The following is a 14896-nucleotide window of genomic DNA, read 5'->3' on the forward strand; positions in this document are numbered from 1 at the left end:
AATATCTATGTGTATAGATATAGATATCACACACACACATACACACACACACACTCTTTCTGGATACCAAACAGGTAACTGATTAGAGTGGGGAATCACTAGCAGTTGGGAGTATTAGGAAAAGCCTCATATAGAAAGCGATACTTGAAAAAAAACTATAAATTCAAAGAGAGAGCATGGCGGAAATGAGGGCAAAGACATTGAAATGGGTGATGGGGTACCACAAAGGAATAGTAAGGTCAATTTGACTGGATCAAAGTGTGTGGGGAGTTATATGTAATAAGGATGGAAATTTAAGTTAGAGTTAGCTTGTCAGGTAGAGTTGGGGTTTAAGTGTGAAACAGAGGAGTTTATATTTAATCTCAGAGATAATAGAATGCTGCTGGAGTTAACTAAGTAACAGAGTAATGTAATCAGACTCGAGTTTTAAAAAAATCACCTTGGCAACTGTGTGCAGGATAAGCTGGCATCTTTTAAAGAGAGACCTAAGGCAGAGATACAAATCAGGAAGCTATGGCAATACTGTAAGAAGGGATAACCATCTAAACTATAGTGGTAGCTGTGTAAAGAGATAGGAATGGATGCAAGAGATGTTATGAAGGGAGAAGGGATAAAATTTAGCAATTTAATTGGATTTATAGAGTGAGTGTGAGAAATTAATGATGACGTCACAGTTGTAAATTGAAATAATTGGAAAGATGCTTGTGCCCTTGACAGAAATAAGGAATAATTTTTTTAGAATTTTTAAAATGAAATGAGCTAGGGGTGGCTAGGTGATGCAGTGAATAAAGCACTGGCCCTGGAGTCAGGAGGCTCTTAGTTCAAATCTGCCCTCAGACACTTAACACTTACTAGCCATATAGCCTTGGACAAGTCATTTAACCCCAATTGCCCTGCATTGCCCCCCCCCAAAAAAGAAAAAAATATTGCTAAAATATTGGGGCAGCTAGGTGACGCAGTGAAAAGAGCACCAGCCCTGGAATCAGGAGGACCTGAGTTCAAATGTGGCCTCAGACACTTGACACACTTACTAGCCATGTGACTTTGGGCAAGTCACTTAACCCCAATTGCCCTCCAAAAAAAAATGAAATGAGCTACTTTTTAAGTGGTCAAGTATACTGGCATAAATATATGTTGAATCACAGGAAGAGTTTAAGTAGAAATGTGGATGAGGATTTGCACTGGGCATGACGTTGAACTGGCTCACTTCTAAGGTTACTTCTATCTCTAATATTCTGATTATTTGATAAGAACCAAGTGATTTTTAAATACTCTTTATGAATAGTTCTATTTTATTCATTTTTACAATTCCTTCTGGTACTAACTTGTGAGCTTTTAATAATTTTTAGACCAAAAAGTCTACATACAAGATACAATAACGAAAACCGAGTTATCCAATTATTTTAATGTTACAAATGATCTGTACATTTTATCATATTATTAACTCATTTTCTTTGTTTATTATAATAGCTCTCAGCAAGAGTTACAGCCACTCATCTTCAATACGGACTCAAACAAAATTTAATGTGAATAAAATTTACCTCACAAGTACTAAATAGAAAAACCATGTCTAGACAGCCATTCATCTGAAAAAGATATAAATGTTTTAGTGGATTTCAGTTTGAATATGAACCAACAGTATAAACAAAAAAGTAGCATAATTTTAAATTAAAATGAGAGGTAAAATGTCCAAGATGAAAGATGATAGGCCAGCTAATGTACTCTACACTGCTCAAGTTATATCTGGATCACTGTTTTTAGTTTTGGGTGACACAATGTAGGAAGGATGTTAAACAGGAGATTTTCCATAGAAAGGTAACCATGTGGGTCAGAAAATCATGACAAAATGAGGATTAGTCGAAAGTGAAAACTTATAGCCTAGAGAAATCTGGAGGGTGGGAGTGAGAGACAAGAGGGGGAGAGTGGCCTCAGAAATTAGACAGGGACATAATAACTATTTTCAATTATCTGAAGGGTTATTATGTGGAAATAGGATTAGACGTGTTCTTCTTGATCTCTAAGGGCAGAACTGAAAGCAACAGGGTCAAAGTTGGTGAGAGATTGGTTTAAGCTTGATAGAAAGAACAATTCCCAAACAATTAGAGCTATCCAAAAGTGAAATGGGCAGCTAGGTGGTGCAGAGAGTGGGTGGAGTGCCAAAATGGCAAACCACTCTAGTATCTTTGCCAAGAAAATTCCAAATGGGGTCACAAAGAGTTGGACGCATCTGAAAAACGACTGCACAACAACAACAAAAAAGTGAAATGGGGGAAGGAGTGAGTTCCCCTTTACAAGAGGTCTTCAAAGGCTAGATGGTCCCTTGTTAGATATACTACAGAGTGGATTTCTTGTTCAGGTATAAGTTAAGTTCCTTTTCAACTTTGAGATTCTGCGATACTATACTGGGCTCAATGCATAAATCATTGTTGAATAATAGTATATTACTGTACACTTTCTATAAATGAATCTTATTTATATTTGAATATGTGTGTATACACACACACATCCCCTCCTCAAAAGTATACTGTTTATATTAAACTATACATACTTTTATTGTTAGTCACTAAGCATTTATTAAATGTCTACAAGTCTACAAGCACTGTGCTAAGCACTGGGGATATAAAAGAAGCAAAAGATAATACCTGCCGTCAAAGAGCTCATAATCTAATGGGGTAGATAACAAAGAAATACATATCAACAAGTTATATACAGGATAGATACGACATAATTAAAAGAGGGAAGACAAGAGAATTAAGAGATGGGAAAGGCTCCGTGCAGAAGCTGAGGGAAGGAAGCCAGGAGGCAGAATTGATAATGGAGAGCATTTCAGGTATGGGGGACAGCCAGAGAGAAAGCCTGAAGAAACAAAACCAGTGTCTTGTTGGTAGAACAGCAAGGAGGCCAGTGCAACTAGACAGAGGGAAAAAAACAAGGTGTAAGAAGCAAAAAAAAGTAGGAGTTGGAGGGGGAGTCTAGGTTATGTAGAGCTTTGATCACCAAACAGAAGATTTTAAATTTGATTCTGGAGGTGATAGAGAAACAACAGTTTATTGTGTATGTGTGTGTGGAGGGGGGGGGAGTTTGACATGGTGAGACCTGCTTTAGCAAAATCACTTTGGAGGATGGATTGTAGTGGGGAAGAGATGTGAAGCAGGCAGTTCCATCATCAGGCTATTACAACAGTCCCATGTATGAAGTGAAGAGGGCCTGAATCATTCTGGAAGTCAAGAGGACCTGAGTTCAAATCCAGCCTCAGACAATTGCTAACTGTGTGACCCTGGGCATTTCCATTCCAAATGTTCATGCTATCTGTGCCCACCTGTGATACAGTCTTCCACGTTTATACTGGTCTAATTAGCCACAGTCGGTGACAACGGACCTTGACCCCAACACAGTGATATCATTTTGGTCCTCTTCAAGCATGAATTACAACCAACCCACCCTGGGCAAGTCACTTAACCTCTATCTTCCTCAGTTTCCTCAGCTGTAAAATGGGGATAATAACAATACCTATCTCCCAGGGTTGAGATAAAATTAGATTTGTAAAATACTTATTAAAGCACAGTGACTAGCACACAGTAGGTGTTACATAAATGCTTATTCTCTCCTAACCCCTTCTCCCAAGTGGAGTGGTGGCAGTATCATAAAAAAGAAGGGGGCTATTGGTGAGATGTTACAATGGTGAAATCCAGACTGGATAATGGAGGCTAGAGACAATGAGGAGTTGAGGATGACGAGTAGGTTGCCAGCCTGGGTCCTGGGAGGATAGTGTGCCTGATAAAGTGTGATAGGGAAGTTTGGAAGCTGGATGTTTAGGGGGAAAGATGAGTTCTGTTTTGGCCATGTTTAAACAAGTTTAAGACTTCGTGTCTACTGGGCATTCAGTTGGAGATACTGAAAAGCAGATGGGAACCCGAGAGAGATTGGATGTCAGCATAGAGTGTGGAGCTAGATAGGTAGATTTGAGATTCATTAACTATGGACATAATTAAGTCTATGGGGGCTAATGAGAGGCCCCAGGACAGAATCCTGGGGGACACCTAAGGTTAGAAGGCGATATCTGAAGGGGCTTTCAGCAAAGGAGACTGAGAGGAGCAGTCTGATGGGCTTTTCACCCAAACTTTTTACGTACCCTACCACCTTCTTAAAACCTGTCAACTAAAATGTTACTTAATAAAATTAAGGGTTCAGAACTTGGGTGAGCCTCAAACTTCTACTATAAACTCAACTTTCTCCCTCCACCCCCAGCATTGTCACTTGGGTCACTGACCCTCGGCTGGCTCTGATCCCCAGGGTCCAGCAGCCTGCCCTAGAATAACACTACACGCCAGGTTAACTGGAGCACACTCCTCCTCCCACGGCCCTAACCCGCCACTCAGGAGTCGGGAGGGCGGCCGGGGCAACTCCGAGTGCGGGACATCAAAGGGCAAACTCTCCCCCGCCCCAGACCCCCAGCAGTTCCCCGCAGGAGGGCGAGTGGGTGGGAGTGGGAGGAGCAGGCCGAGGGCCCTTCCTCTAGGTGCCGGAGACAACCCAGGTAAAGGATTCCAAGAGAAAGGTAAGGGGATGGAGGGGGCGGGGCCGCCACCTACCTGCACGTCTCCCGGGAAGTAGAGGACGTGATGCTGGGGGGCTGCCGCCGACGTCTCCGGCTTCGCCTTCTCTCCGGGGCTCCCGGGCGGGTGCTCCTGCTCGCGTAGCCCGGCCGCCGCCAACAGGAGCAGCTCATTGCAGCGCTGGGGGTCGGCGCCCTGCACCGAAGGCAGCCGCAGGCACTGGGTGCCCAGCCCCGCGCCGCGATAGCCCACGGCAGGGGTGGCGCGACCCCCTCTGCTGCTGCTGCACACGTTCATGACCCCGGCCTGAGAGAAGAAGGCGCAGGTGCCCCTGGTCACGACCAGCAGCAGCAGTGGCAGCGAAGGCTCCGGCAACAGCAGGAGGCTCATGAAGCCGCCGCCGGCAGCGGCTGCTCAGCCCGGTCCCTCCCCGTTGCCGCTACACCTGCGGCCGGCCCCAACCGCCTGTCGGGGAGAGCGGGAGGCGGTGGCAGCGTAGCTGCTGTCGTCAGCGAGCGACGTCCGCGCGCCATGTGCGTAAGAGGAAGGGGGGCGAGGGCACTACTTGCCGCCTGAGTGGAGTGGGGAAGGGGGTCTGGTTACTGGGAACGGAAGGCGGGGATGGGGCGTTTCTTGGGGAAGGGCGTTTGTTATTGGCAGGTTCGGGTCTCGCCGGGTAGTTCAAAACGGAAGTGTCAGAAAATCTCTCAGCTGGGCTGGGAGGGGGAAGGGAAGGAAGCGGGGAGAAGGGGAGTTAAAAAAAAAAAAAGGAAAGAAAAAAAAAAATGCGTTGCGGCGCATGCGCATTAGTCGGGGTGAGCCGTAATAGTAGCGGTTCCACAATCCCGAGGAGGGGATTGTGAGGCACGGTTTCAGGTCTGTGGCGGTGTTCCCCAGCTTACGTTTTCGGGGGTGGGGGGGAGCGCTTTCTGAAGTTCTCGGGACCTCAAAAGGAAGTAGTTCCCGAGACGTAGGCTTCGTGTGTGGCGAGCTCCCATGGTGCTTTCCGTTGGGAAGCCGGGCCCCTGGGTGCTGGCTCTGGCTCCGGGCAGTGCCAGGCCTTTCCAGGGCTGACGAGGCTTGCTTTCCTTTACCCCCGCAAGCTTAGCTACGTTATGAAAGGGCAAGAAAGAGGAGAGCAATTAGCAAACACTTCCCTCACTTGGTTTTGTGGGATGTTCAGCCCTCACTGTGGAGTGATTTTGAGAATCCATTCCTCTCTTGGGCCAGGTCGTGCTGTTGTAGGTAAATGATAGGTGCCCCCAAATCCAGTCTGTCCTATAGAGTCTAAGCATGGCTGGAACCAGAGAATCTCCTAGTCCAAGCTCTTCATTTTAGGATGTGGAAACAGAGATAATTAAGTGAAGCAGATTGTCCCAAGATGTCCCTCGACAGATGTGAGTGGCCTGGAATCTGGGACTCAAAATCTTTCTAGTTCTCCAAGAAATGAATTTGTGGCAAGCGTCATCTGAGGATTACTATTGAAATAATGGGAAAAGGCTCCCTAAAATTAATTTACTTAAAATGAGGACCACCATTTATTTCATTTATCAATAACTATTTACTAATCGTTTGTGAAAGGTTTGATTTGGACTCTCTTGAAAGATGAAGCTAAAATTTATGAAGATGGTTATTTTTTTAAAACAAACTTTACATTATAGTTGCAATTGTGCCAATTCTTAGTCTAAACAAAGAATCAGATGTTGAGTTTGTTTTTTTCCTTGACATTTGTATGATAGCGCAATACCACATCCTTCACATTTAATTTGTGAAGTACTATCATAAAGAGGGTTGTTGTAGCAAAAATATTCCAAGACTTTATCAGTTTTTCTAGGGCCACTCAATCTTTTCATATTCAAATTGTTATCTTTTGATAGATGCTTCTGTGACAGAGTGATGTTTGAATTGGAGTTAATCTTAATTTTAATTGGAATTAAGTAGTCCATTAATATTTTCATGTCCTTAGGACTACTTCCCTTATGCACTTTCACAGGGAAGGTTGCAAAGTATCAGTGGATAGAGAGATGACCTACCAGACCAAAAGCCATGAGTTCAAATTCATTAACACATACTGAATATTTAAGTCTTACTCCTCTTCCCACACCCCTGCCCCCAGCAACACTCTTAACTGAACAAGCTACATCCATATTAAACTTGGTATATGAGAATAACTTGGAGTAGGTTAAGGAGAGCTCACTGTGCTGAGTTAGGAGTAGTAGTCTGGGTCATAGATTTATAGTCTGATTTCAGTTTATAGGGGAGCAAACTCTGGCCCAGAGAGGTTCAGTGACTTAGGGTTACACAAGTAGTGACAGAGCTGGGATGCACACACAGTTTTTTGTCCAAATCTGAGGCTTTCTCCCAGTGTACCATGAGGATACTGTACATTTGTGTGAAAGAAAACAGCATTGTAATAACCTATCTTTGCTCTAAACTGAGGTTGGGACTTTATAATCACTTTTTGACTCTGTGACACATAGGGAAGGAATATTATACTATGTCATATGACATGTGATGGTATGGCTGTAGGAATGAGAGAAGAGGCTCCAAATTTCTGGAGATGAGACGTCACAATTCGTCCTTTTCTAAGGAATTTGAGAGCTATCAATATATGTACATTGGTAATATTCCTGTCAGTAATAGTAAGCACTTTGATCCTTCTTTTGAACATTTGTTCAAATATTCACCTACAATCTATAGTGAAATAATTAATGGTCATTAAAACCATTATTATTACAATATCAACACTTTGCATGCCAACAATATGTCAGGCTTTATAAAAGAAATTGAGTTGTATAGCCACTGTTCCTATTATATCTGTGGTACATGGTATTTCCCAAAGGGTAATTCCTTATGGATTTATAACATTTTCTTTGACCCATGTGGGAAAATATAAACAGAAGACAACTGCTGCCTCTTATATAAGCTGTTAGGTTATTATTGCATGTAAGTATGAAAATAAGCTTATGAGAAATATAACCCAGTAAAGTATATACAATGAGTGACCTGACAGCAAAAGGTGGATTAAGTATTATTCTGAGCCAAACCATTGAATCACAGTTAACATCATAATGAAATAAGCAAGCATAAAGTATCTGTTTACTAGTGCCAGGTTAGTTACCTATAGATATCTAGATGATTATAAAAATGGCTATGGTTGTATTAAACAAGTAGACTTAATTATACCCAATAAATGTGTACCAATAGTAAGGGTGGTTATGTTTTTTAAATTAATTGAAAAAACATGTTAAATTCAAAATCAAAATAGCAATCTTGTCATGAAAAAAAGAATGTCATTGTTTTTTAACTCACTGTTAACTCATGTTTTATTTAAGTTTAATTGATTTATTTTTGTTTTTTAATTCATATACATAAATACATTTAAAATGAACTTTTCTGTTTTAAAAACTCCAAGCCAAGATTTTTTTTTCCTACCTCTGGTTAGGGCCCATCTGCCAATTTGCATATAGGCCAGATTTTGCATATGGTTCTTTTTTTTTTCCTTCAAAATATCTCTCAGCCTTTCCTTTTTCTCTTTCTTTACACTGTCATTACCCTAGGCCAGGTCCTTATCACCTCTTGACTAGATTACAGCAAAATCTCCTTTTCTGATCTATCCATTTCCAAAATCCCATTCTAGTCTATCATTTATACTGCTACCAAACTAATATAACTAAAAACAAACCAACCAGTCAACTATTTACTAAGCTCATTTACTATATACTATTCTAGACACAGGTGAACATAACACGAATATGAAATCATCCCTTCCTGCAAGGAGTTTACATTATATCTGAGGAGATGACATACAGAAATAAGTATATGTAAAAAATGTATGGAAGGAAGATTTGGTGTCAAGGAGGCTCTGTGGGGAATTAGGAAAGGTCTCATATAAAAAGTGTAATTTGAGAATCAAGTTTTGATTCTAAGGATTTTAAGAGGGAGAGGTAAGAATTCCAGCATATTTGACAACCTTTGCAAGGTGTTAAGGGAAATAACAGTGTTGTATGTGAGAAATGGCAAGGCCAGCTTGGCTGACTGAAGTGTATGGAAGGGGAGTAATAGATAAGAAGGTTGGCAAAGTAAATTCAGGGCCAGATTGCAAGAGGCTTTAATAGAAAGGTGGAAACAGAACAAGAAGAATCCTGGCTCCCAGTATACTTCACTTTTCCAAAAAGCACATCACTTCAACAAGCTTCTATGTATCAGGCACTGTGCTAAGCACTGGGGTTACAAAGGCAAAAGGAAACTGGTCATGACCTCCAAAAGCTTAAATTTTCTAGGGGAAACATGAACTTCTAAGGAAATTTGATAAATGCACATCTTTAAAATGATGATTACACTTAATGGACTTTCTGATCCCTTCCATCTTCAAGTCTATGGTCCTAATTTCTTTTTTTTTTTTTTTTTTTTTCAAATGCCTTATTAACTTCTGATTTACGTCATTCATTTCCGCTAGATTTTGAGTTACAAATTTTCTCCCCATTTTTCCCCTACCCACCGCCTCAAAATAGCAGTCCCACAGGATATCCCCTCCTCCAATCTGCTCTCTCCCATATCTTCTCCCATACCCCCTTCGACTTTTCCAGTAGGGCATGGTGGATCTCTATGCCCCAGTGCCTGGATATCTTGTTTCCCAATTGCATGTAAAATAGTATTTATATATATTTTAAACATTTGGTTTTAAAACTTTGAATTCCAGATTCATTCCCTTCCTCCCTTGTCACCCACCCTTACTGGGAATTAAGCAGTTCAGTATATGTTGTACATATGTAGCTAATGCAAAACATTAACATAATAGATATATTGTAAAAGACTGACTATATTTCCCTCCTTCCTATCCCGCCTCCCACTTGTTCTATACTCTACTTTTATCCTGTCCCTTTTCAAAAGTAGGTGCTTCCAACTTCCCTCCCCTCCAGCCTGCCCTCCCTTCCATTATCCCCTTTCCCCCTACTCTCCTGTAGGGTGAGATACCCTATTTAGTGTGTATTTCATTCCCTCCCCGAGCCAGATTCAATGAGAAAAAGGTTGCCCCTTTCCCTTTTGCCTTCCTATTCTTCCTCTCCATTGTAACCATTTTCCCTTGCCTTTTCTGTATGAGATAGTTTGCCCCATTCTGTCTCTCCCCATCTCCTCTCATTATATTCCTCTCTCACTTCTTAATTTCACCTTTTAAGTTTCATCCCTTCCTATTAAATTGGTCCTGTGCCCTCTATCTATGTATACCTGTAAACATATATACACACATTCACATATGTATTCATATGCCCGTATACCCTCATATATAGACATATATATATATATATATGTATATTCCTTTCAACTATTTTCATACTGAGAAAAGTTTATTCAGCTACAATTATCATTTTTCCATGTAGGAATGTAAATAGTTCAACCTTGATAAGTTCCTTATGATTTCTTTTCCCTGTTTACCTTCTCATGCTTCTCTTGCTTCTTGTATCTGAATGTCAAATTTTCTATTCAGCTCTGGTTTTTTCAGCAAGAATGCTTGAAAGTCCTCTATTCCACTGAATGACCATATTTTCCCTTGAAACATGATACTCAGTTTTGCTGGGTAGGTTATTCTTGGTTTTAATACCAGCTCCTTTGACTTCCGTAATATCGTATTCCAAGCCCTTCAATCCCTCAGTGTAGAAGTTGCCAGATCCTGAGTTATCCTGATTGTGTTTCCACAATATTCAAATTGTTTCTTCCTGGCTGCTTGTAATATTCTCTCCTTGATCTGGGAATTTCAGAAACTGGCTATAATATTCCTAGGAGTTTTCTTTTTGGGATTTTTTTCAGGAGGTGGTTGGTGGATTCTTTCAACCTCTATTTTGCCCTCTGGTTCTAAAATATCAGGGTAATTTTCCTTGAGAATTTCGTGGAGGATGATTTCTAGGTTTTTCTTTGATCATGGCTTCCAGGTAGTCCAGTTATTTTTAGATTATCTCCCCTTGATCTATTTTCTAGGTCAGTGGTTTTTCCAATGAGATATTTCACATTGCCTTCTATTCTTTCATTTGTTTGGATGTGTTTAACAGCATCTTGATTTCTCATAAAGTCATTAGCTTCCATTTGCTCCAATCTAATTCTGAAGCAATGATTTTCCTCATTGAGCTTTTGAGATTCTTTTTCCATCTGGCAAATTCAGCTTTTTAAGGTATTCTTCTCCTCGTTGACTTTTAAGTCTTTTTTGCCATCTGAGTTAGTCTATTTTTTAAGGTGTTATTTTCCTCAGTCAGGCTGTTGACTCTCATTTTGTAATTTTCTTGCAAAGTTCACAATTCTTTTCCTAATTTTTCCTCCACTTCTCTTATCTGCTTCTTAAGGTCCTCTGTGGTCTGTAACCAGCTTGTATTTTTCTTGGAAGCTTTTGGTACAGGAGTTCTGACTTCACTGTCTTCCTCCTGTTCCATGCTTTGATCCTTTTTGTCCCCAGAATAGAAGTCTAATGTTGGATTCTTCTGTTTGCTTTGCTTTCTTTGCCTCATCATGTTGCCAATCAATTACTTGACTTTTGGGCTTTTTGCCACAGTAGGACTCTGCCACTAGACAGGGGAGCTTCATTCTAAACGCTGGGGTTTTTTCAGCTGCCAGAGGTATTAGTTGGGTGCCCTCTCTGAGGCCTCCATGAGCTCTGGCAAGCCCCTGGACCTCCATCCTAGATCGCAATTCAGATCCAAGCAGGTTAAAGCAAGAGTGATTATCCCTCAGACTGGTCACTCGGTCCCCCTACACTCTACAGGCCAGGAGCTGAAGCTGCCACGTGACAGAGGCTGCACTGCAGCCCTCAGCAGCTTCTTGCCCTGGGTGCAAAAGGCAGTGCACTCCCAACTACTGGGTCCCAAAGTCTACACTGCACCGACCTCTCACTTTGTCCCTAACGTCTATGTGTTGATAATCCTGGATCACCACAGCTGTTGATGATCTGGACTCTCTCCAGCAGGTGCTTGGTCAGGCCCACTTGTGGGGCTGGGCTCGGCTCCCAGAGCGCTGAGCTGTCTGATTCCTGCCGGCCTGCCAGGCTGTCCTCAGTGGGAGGTTAGCTTCTCTGTGTCATTTTGTGGGTTCTGTAGCTCCAAAGTTTGTTCAGAGTCCCCTTTTACATGGATTGGAGGTGGTGGGAGCGGGAGCCACTCAGAGGTCCTGTTTCTACCAATGGTCCTAATTTTTGTGGTAATACACAGATCTAATATAAATTATTTTTGTTTGTCACCAATAGAATGTGTTCCATAGGGTACAATGGAAATATAAGTGTGCCATAGGAACCCTGAAGGGATAGGGCTAACATAGATGATAAGAAAGAGCAGGGTATTGTGGTCAGAGCTTCAGCCCAGCTAGCCCCCAACTTCGAATTCTTTTTTGCATTTTAGTCAGTCGATAAATGTTACTACAAAAAATGCTAAATTATTTTAATTTGAGTAAAATTGCAAATAAGATTGTAAATCTTACATTTTGAAATTATTTTATAGCATTAAAATAGTCCTTTTCAAAACTGTAATCTCATTTTGTAGGAGATGCTTTGTAAAATTTCCTTCTTGTTGTAATTTATAAGTTGCAACATTCCTTCTAAGACTATAAAAGTCCTGGATAATTGCCTTTAACACTGGAGCAATTAAGTGTCTTGGGATGATTAATCACCTTAGTATATGTCAGAGGTATATTTGAACCTAAGCCTTCTTCTAGTGGACTACTGTCTACTGCTCAATGCTGCCTCAACACACACACACACACACACACACACACACACACAGTCATGCTAAAAATTAACAGACTTGTTGACATTTTAGAAGAATATTTTGAGTCACAATTGAGAGAAGCACAATAATACAAAAACCCTTCCTCTAATTAACAGAGCCTGGAGAAAGTTTTTCTGGAATCTTATCTATCTTTTTTTTTTCCCTCTCCCCATCCCTCATCTTCTCATACTTAGACACAATCACTTGAACGATCATTTCCCTGAGAATGTAAGAATAAAAGACAATTTCTAATTATAGTCTCAGTTAACCATCTGGGAAAGCCCAACCCTTCACAGACTCCCTGCACCCAATTGAAATATTGAGAAGAAACTTCATATTCATGTTGGTAGTACTAATAATACCAGCCAACAAACAGGGCTTTAATGTTTAGTAATCATTTTGTTATTGTTCATAATTTTTAAAAAGGACCAATAACATCGTGGGATAATATCTTGAGTTAGAAATTGATGCACAAAGTCAACCTCACTGTCTCTTCTTGAGTCATCAAAGTCCAGTGGCAGGACAAAAGTCAAGACAATTGGTGATGTCCCAGGTTGCAGTGAATGACTTGGAGTCTTTGATGACTGAGCAAGCTCTAAGCCCTTCACAGCATTTGCTTCAGCTGCCTTCATGGCTGTTGGAACAAACTGTTCTCTTCTGCTCATTTTCCAGGAAAAGTCTTTGTGTGCTTGGGATAGACATGCCCCAATTCACCAGTAGGTTTGAACCCTGTTGGTTACCCTCAACCTGGTTTAGCTCAGCCTGACAAGATGGTTTATCATGTGTGGCCACTGCCATGTTTCTAGTGCCAATGCAATATTCACAGTGCCCACTATCAACTATAAATATACCTGCATGATGCTTAATTGCAAAATATTATAGACTCTTCATATGGAAGACAGAAGCAAAATATTTATTCAGACACCAGAACACTGAATCCCCAAACCAGTAAGCTGATTCCATCATAGTAGCAAAGAAGTTAATAAGCCATAATGGCAGAGAGTCACACCATTCTTTAGCCTTTCCACAAACAAATATTTTTATTCACAAGTCTGACTGACTCCCTGTGATATGTCCTCTTCTCCTCCCAGTCTAGCTAGCTCTGTCTCCTAGCTTCCTGTGGGTTTTGCTCCACCCTTCAGCAAACTCCTCCCACCACAGGCTCCATTTGACCACATTCAACCTAGTAGGGGGCAGAATATATTTTCAAAGCAGGGAAGGTCCTCAGATTCCCTTAGGTTTATTAAGGGGCAGGGAAGATCTTCAAATTCCCTTACCATTACAATGCTACAGCTTCTTGGAGATGGCTCCAAGTTGAGTGAAGGTGGACACCAAAGGTGGATGAGCAGCCCTGAAAAGGGCTCAGCAAGTCCTCCTGAACACACCACATACCCTAGTAATCATTTTACATTATAAATGGAAAATATTTACCAAATCCTTATTGTGTGCTAAGCATTCTAAGCATTGGGGATACAGATATAAAATGGAGACAGCCAGTAGGTAGCATCACCTGAGCAGTTCAGATCCAATGGGAGGAGACAACACAAAGAACAGGAAAAATGTCAAAGATTTCATGTGAAACAGGACAATTAATTGACATACCTTTTTCAAAGGCAGTTGTGATGCTGATTTGATTACAGTTTTCAACAAGAGATGGAAAGGGGAGGGTAGAAAATGGTCAAGGTGAAGATAAGACTTCATGGTTCTATGCAATGCCAAATCAAGTGTAGAAAGAATATTAGATTGGGAAATCAAAGACATTGCATTCAAACTAGACTCTGCCTGTGTAACCTAAGAAAAGTCATCATTTCAGTATACTCATCTGTAAAATGAGAAAATTGAACTATATTTTCCCACCTTTAACTTTGTTATCCGGTGAGTATATATATGATACCGTGCAAACATATTTCATTACTCTCTTTTGTTATATTTCAAATTATGTGTTATTTTAGGAAATATACAGAGAATATATTAAAAGATATATTTTAGTCATTGTTAGCATTATTACAATTGCTGTTGGTGAGGAGATGGCAAGCCTTCATGGATCATTCGAGCTCACAAAAAGAAAGTAGAAAGGAAAGTCTGGTCAAAAATAAAAATCAAATATAAGAACTAAGAGAATGTTGCCACAGAACAGTCTAATTATCAGAAAGTATATAAAACAAGAAGGCATATGACATATTAAAAAATCTTTTTTAAGATGTAAAAATTGTGATGTTTTTGTATGTAAGTTGTTAAAAGGATTTTTACTGAGTCAGTCTCTAACTTGACAATGCTTGGAGACACATAAAGCAGGCCTAGAGATAGGAGTACCAGTAATCAAGTAGTTTAATCAGTTTCTATGTTTTTATTAATCAGTTTAAGTTGCATTGTGACTCTCAAACCAGAAAGGCAGCTCTTGAGAAAGCTGAATTATTAGTATATTCATTATACACATATATCAATTAATATGAAAATGACAGATTTCTTTCTCATTTCTTCTTTTGGGTCAAAAAGGTCAGAATGACCCTTGAAGGCCAATGAGGAGTATTCATTTGAAAGATGATTTTGACCGTGAGATAAGTTGGTAAGTCTCTTGATATTTTCTGAGCCAAC

General features: G+C 40.6%; 2 protein-coding genes across 10 annotated transcripts in view; one reads left to right on the forward strand and one right to left on the reverse strand.

Annotated features, from left to right (window-relative positions):
* Positions 1–4952, reverse strand: part of CUNH2orf69 (chromosome unknown C2orf69 homolog) — an 18037-nt gene extending 13085 nt beyond the window's left edge. The window contains exon 1 of the mRNA XM_069070115.1: positions 4593–4952. Within this exon, the coding sequence (XP_068926216.1) occupies positions 4593–4946 (354 nt within the window). The 5' untranslated portion in view covers positions 4947–4952. The remainder of the gene's footprint in view (positions 1–4592) is intronic.
* Positions 4367–14896, forward strand: part of FTCDNL1 (formiminotransferase cyclodeaminase N-terminal like) — a 139838-nt gene continuing 129308 nt past the window's right edge. For 4 of the 9 annotated variants that reach the window (XM_069070116.1, XM_069070119.1, XM_069070118.1 and 1 more), the window contains exons 1-2: positions 5332–5432; positions 14798–14867. The gene's annotated coding sequence lies outside the window, so the exon portion shown is untranslated. Of the gene's footprint in view, positions 4559–4958; positions 5090–5331; positions 5433–14797; positions 14868–14896 lie in introns of those variants that run through there. The other 5 variants (XM_069070121.1, XM_069070120.1, XM_069070123.1 and 2 more) reach the window with 4 other exon arrangements.

The sequence above is a fragment of the Petaurus breviceps genome, unplaced genomic scaffold (genome assembly GCF_028583685.1).
Source record: "Petaurus breviceps papuanus isolate PSGF00001 unplaced genomic scaffold, PetGlider_PUasm1.0 90804, whole genome shotgun sequence".
In the NCBI taxonomy this organism is placed as follows: Eukaryota; Metazoa; Chordata; class Mammalia; order Diprotodontia; family Petauridae; genus Petaurus; species Petaurus breviceps.